General features: G+C 36.7%; 1 protein-coding gene across 1 annotated transcript; it reads left to right on the forward strand.

Annotated features, from left to right (window-relative positions):
* The first annotated feature begins 1718 nt into the window (after positions 1-1718).
* On the forward strand, positions 1719-2696 carry LOC122748056 (olfactory receptor 51V1-like). The gene has a single exon (XM_043993786.1). It carries the CDS (start codon positions 1719-1721, stop codon positions 2694-2696), a length of 978 nt encoding a protein of 325 aa, XP_043849721.1.
* Positions 2697-5522: the final 2826 nt, after the last annotated feature.

Consider the following 5522-nt stretch of genomic DNA (forward strand, 5'->3'; position numbering starts at 1 on the left):
TCTTGGGAGTTCAGGTCTTTATGTTAATATATATATATATATATATATATATATATATATATGAATTAATACATAGGACTTGAAGTCAGAATAACCTAGGCTCGAGTCGTCAATGTTACTACCAATATGACATCAAGCAAGATGTTTATTCATCCTGAGCTTCATTTCCCATTTTCAAAATGAGGTGGTTGAAATATATTATTTCCAAGTCCCCTTTCTTCTTGGGAAGCAAAAATAACTATGATCCTTTGATTCACTCTAAAGATTTTTTTTAAGTAAGCAATCATGAGTTAATAAATATTGAAAAATCAGTATTGTGCATTTTCTTCTATTTTTGTCCAAACTTCCCTATTGATTTTGTGTCTCTCAAAGTAGTGGCACCACATGAGGGTTATTGTGCTTTGTGATATCTGTGTGGATATGTATGGTCATTGTTTAAATATCTGAAAATATCTAGAAAGATAGAAATAACCTAAAAATACCACAGAGAGAACAGCTAGCTTCACTCCGTAGGGCTTTGTCAGGAGTCAGCTCTGAGCAACTTAACATAGAGAAAGTAGTCAATAGCAAAACAAAAGTGATGCAATGGAAAGTTTTTTAGACCGAAATCTAGAGACACCTGGGATTGAATAATGTAGTCTACACTTATCAGCTCTGTGATAACAAGCAAATCCTTTAACGTTTCTGAGCCTCTGTTTTCTCATCAGAAAAGGGGAATATTTATATCTATAATACCTGTATCTTAATAAATGGAATTATGTGACTAAAGTATTTTTTCAAGACTTAAAACACTATGTAAATGTCAAATAGCTTTATTATGCCTAATATTTTATAAGAGGTTTCATATAAAGGAATCATATATATCAATATTCTTTGTTTCTACACTTTCATCATTTTATATAATTTATTTTCCCTCCTCTCCATCCCTCAGTGTTTTCTATCAAACTAAATCTTTTGGATTTCATTAATTCCAGGGGGCTATAACTATATGGCCTTCAAGCTAAAGGTCAAGGGGGGTGATACATAGGCAAGATATGAGGTACATGCATATAACCTCCATGATTCTCCCACAGCAGAGTTTGGAGCTGGTAGTGATTAAGATAAGGATTTTGTAGCATTATCTTCTGGATTCAGAGGTAGTCTGATCATCTCAGGAGATGGAAGGTACCCTTGGGATTTACTAACATTTTCTTTCCTGTATAAGTACTAGCAAATCTGTCCCTTCCTACCACAGAACCTGAAGAATAGATATATACCTTAGCCTCCATTCACTAGAACATAAAGGAACAGCAATAACTATGTTATGTGACTTGTTCTAGTTGGTTTCTTATAATTAAAGAGAACTAATTGTGAAGCTGAAAAATGCTGGGGAGACAAGCTAGACTAACTCAGAGCAACAGAGAAATAATTCCTCTAAAGTGCTGATCTTTCCAAAACCAGATACAGATGAGCAGGTGCTGTTTTTCCTGGTTTATGGACAACAATACTTTAGACAAAGTGAATTGCTGATATCGTGAGTATTTCACATCTAGCCAATTAGATTACTTATTTCCTGACTTGCCAATAATTGCATTTCTAAAACAAAGCAATGCTCCCTACTTTTGAAATGATGGTGCTTAAGGTCACTAAGTGACTTTTCTTTTTTTTTTCAAAGCCATTTAAAGATTAGTATGTAACTGAGGGTTCTGTCCTCAATCAAGAAAAATCTTCTTTCACTCATGTCGACTCTTCCTGGTCACAACCTCAGTACCTCCACATTCCTCCTCACTGGCTTTCCAGGTTTAGAACAATTTTACTCTTGGATTGCTATCCCCTTCTCCTCCATCTATGCTATTGTCCTCCTGGGGAACTGCATGATTATCCATGTGATCCGGACTGAGTCAAGTCTTCATGAGCCCATGTTCTACTTTCTAGCTATGCTGGCTTTCACTGACCTGTGTATGGGACTCTCTACCATTCACACAGTGTTGGGGATCTTGTGGAGATTCAGTCAGGACATCAGCCTGGATGCCTGCATTGCTCAGACTTACTTCATTCACGCTCTGTCTGGTACAGAGTCTGGAGTCCTTCTTGCCATGTCATTTGATCGATTCATTGCAATCTGTAATCCTCTTAGATATACAACTATTTTGACAAATACCAAAGTCATTCAAGCTGGGTTAATTATTTTGTTGAGGAGTGCTTTGTCAATTCTTCCTGTCATCATCCGCCTGAAGTTCTTCCATTACTGCCACCCCCATATCCTCTCCCACTCTTTCTGTCTACACCAAGACCTGCTCCGGCTGGCTTGCTCTGACATTCGCTTCAATAGCTTCTATGCCCTGGCTCTAGTGATTTGCACCTTGCTATTAGACTCCCTCCTCATCTTCCTATCTTATATCCTGATCTTACATACAGTCTTAGCTATTGCATCCCATGAAGAGAGACTCAAGTCCTTTCAGACCTGCATCTCCCATATCTGTGCTGTCCTGGTCTTCTACATCCCCATTATTGGTCTTACAATGGTGCATCGGTTTGGAAAACACCTCTCACCCATCGTTCATTCCCTCATGGGGAACATCTATATCCTTTTTCCACCTCTCATGAATCCCATCATTTATAGCATCAAGACCAAGCAGATTCGCATTAGGATCCAACGAATCTTCCTCTTAAAAAGACACTCAATGTCTTTGGGACTCAAAAGACCTAATGTTTAGTCTTCTAAGATAGACCAGATGATAACTGTCTAGCAAACTCAAAGGATCTCAAAGTAAAAAGTGTTTGTTTGTTTGTGGGGTTTTGTTGTTTTATTTTTTATTTTTTTAATCAAAGTTAGAAAATTTCTGAAGCATTTAATTCTGTGAAAAACGGGGGAGCACTGTCTCAAGTATGATACTGAAATTACTATGACGATACTTATTTTAATTTATGCACTATTCTTTACAACCTCCCCTTTCTGATTGTGACCTTTCTTCCCTTATTTCCTAATTGATCTTTCTCATATGTTCTATCTCTCCCTCACTCAAAATCTACCATAAGGAAATAACTTAACATTAATCATTTTGACTATGTGAATTGAGCCTCCATTTCCCTTTATGCACAAATATGTTTTTCTTTTCATAATTAACTCTACTTATGGAACCTGCATCCTATATTAAAGGTAAACTAAAAAGAGTGGAAAAGGGAGAGATTCATCCAGGGACTCCTGAATTCTCCAACATAGGAAGGCACTTCCAGCTTATGTATATGACCAATTCTATGACCTCTTTCCACTTGGATGGAGCCTCTATACTTCCCAGGTTCTTGTTCTTGTTCTTGTTCTTGTTCTTCTTGTTCTTGTTCTTGTTCTTCTTCTTGTTCTTGTTCTTCTTCTTGTTCTTGTTCTTCTTCTTCTTGTTCTTCTTGTTCTTCTTCTTCTTGTTCTTCTTGTTCTTCTTCTTCTTCTTCTTCTTCTTCTTGTTCTTGTTCTTCTTCTTCTTCTTCTTCTTCTTCTTCTTCTTCTTCTTCTTTTTAAGGCAATTGGGGTTAAGTGACTTGCCCAGTGTCACACAGCTAGTAAGTGTTAAATGTCTGAGGCTGGATTTGAACTCAGGTTCTCCCAACTCCAGGGCCGATGCTCTATCGACTGCACCACTTAGCTGCCCCTCCCAGGGTTCTTCTAAAGAGTTATATGCCCATTCAGTCTTTGATGTTGTTTCGTATTGTTAATGTTTGTCTCAATCTCTTGCTAAATAGACACACATTCATATACACAAATACATATGGAAGCAAAATGAGATTCCCTTTAATATCAAGTATAATGTTTCAAAATTCACTGTTATACTAGCCACAATTGGTTCCTTGACTTCAACAATCGGTACCCTCTTCATGTTGAAAATTGTCCTAAGACTCTCTCTGCACATATTCTGATAGAAGGACAAAAACTTGATCTTTGACCTCTAGAAATGTACACTCTGAGGCCAGAATAATAAAACATGAAAAGGAAAAAATAGAAGAATAAGGGTGTCATGGCTTAGCAATAGTTCAGGTAAATGGATCATGGTGATTCAAATTGAAAAAACATGTTGCTTCTAAAAAAAGTGGAATAAATTTTAAACAGGTCTACTGTTCCAAAATAGCAAGGTGCTAGTCCTTTGGTATCACCTTTATTACAACAGATTTGGCATATTAGATTTAGTTCTAGGGTCATTTACCAAACACAGATGCTTGGAAGCCCTTTAGCAGAGATACAAATATGCATTCCATAGATATACATAAACAAGGCAACTGTTCTTAGGAGAGGGAATGAGGATTAATTCACATATTTCTTTATGAAAGATTTTAAGAGGATAGAAGACACAGGCCACCTGAAAAAATAATAGAAGAATGAAGAAAGCATTATTGAAGAAGGAAAGGATAAGAAGGGGAAAAGCATGAGATAAAAGAACAGATTCAAACAAATTCTTTTCCTTCACGAGGTAACTTTTGAGTCTGGCCAAGAATAACCACTAAATAAACTCTCTGACCTTACAGGTAAGAGGATACATTTTTACTTTTAAGATTATTGTCTGTCAGGGAGTTCTACTCTCTGTACTCCTTGGAATAGTTTCAATCACACTAAATTTTCCAACTCTCAGACAAGGCACTGGAAATATAGAGTAGGTCTAAAAGAAGGTGATGATGCTAAGACATCTAGTTCAAAGCCATGGAAATATAAAGAACAGCTGAGTTGGGAGTGTTGAATCCCATAAAGAGAAGATTTAGTATTTTCCTGTTTTGGGGTCCAATCCTTCCCTTTCCATGGCTCTAGTTGGTTGATAGCCAGTAATTAGAAATAAACCTGTTGCCTTAGTCATTAAAATATGTATCATACTTATATTGTATAATGTATAATGAAAATAAGTCACTTCTTTCTCTCTCTCTCTCTCTATGCATATATATAATATTTAAATTTCATTGCTTAATGATGTTCTAACCATATTACTCATCAGTTATCCTTAGCAGCAGTAAGTATATTGGTAGCATAATGAAGATGGTATGTTCTATGGAGCTGCAAAAAATATGTAAATTTGCCATAGAGGGAAAGGCAAATGCCACAAGTCAATGGGCAGATCACAGACATGATAGAGTAGCACAGCCACAGAGGAGCATAATTCACCTCGAAAAAAAGGTTCAAAATCAAAAACAATGAAATTCGGTTCATTTCCAAAAGATAAAGGTAAAAGCAAGCAGCAAATCAGAAGCCAGCCAGGCAGATGAGAGCTAAGATTTCATAAATACTGAAGGTCAGAGATAGTAAACTACTGAGGAAGGACTTGAGAAACTGAATCATGTCCCAAGGTGGGGAATGATGAGGGGATTGAGAACAATGTTCTGTGAGGATTAATCAAATGAAGTTGGGATATTTAACCTGGAGAAGAGAATAATTAAGGTGGGGAAAGGGGGAGACTTATCAGCTGTCTTGGTGTTTTCAGATATATGAAGTCCTGACATGTGAAAGAAAGAGTAGGTCTATTTTCTGTGGCCCAGGAAGGAAATATTTAAGTACCCATTTTTACAAGTTA

This window comes from Dromiciops gliroides, chromosome 3, assembly GCF_019393635.1.
Source record: "Dromiciops gliroides isolate mDroGli1 chromosome 3, mDroGli1.pri, whole genome shotgun sequence".
NCBI lineage: Eukaryota > Metazoa > Chordata > Mammalia > Microbiotheria > Microbiotheriidae > Dromiciops > Dromiciops gliroides.

Coding starts and splice junctions, on each gene's coding strand:
- LOC122748056 (XM_043993786.1), top strand. CDS start 1,719: ATGTCGACTCTTCCTGGTCACAACCTCAGTACCTCCACATTCCTCCTC.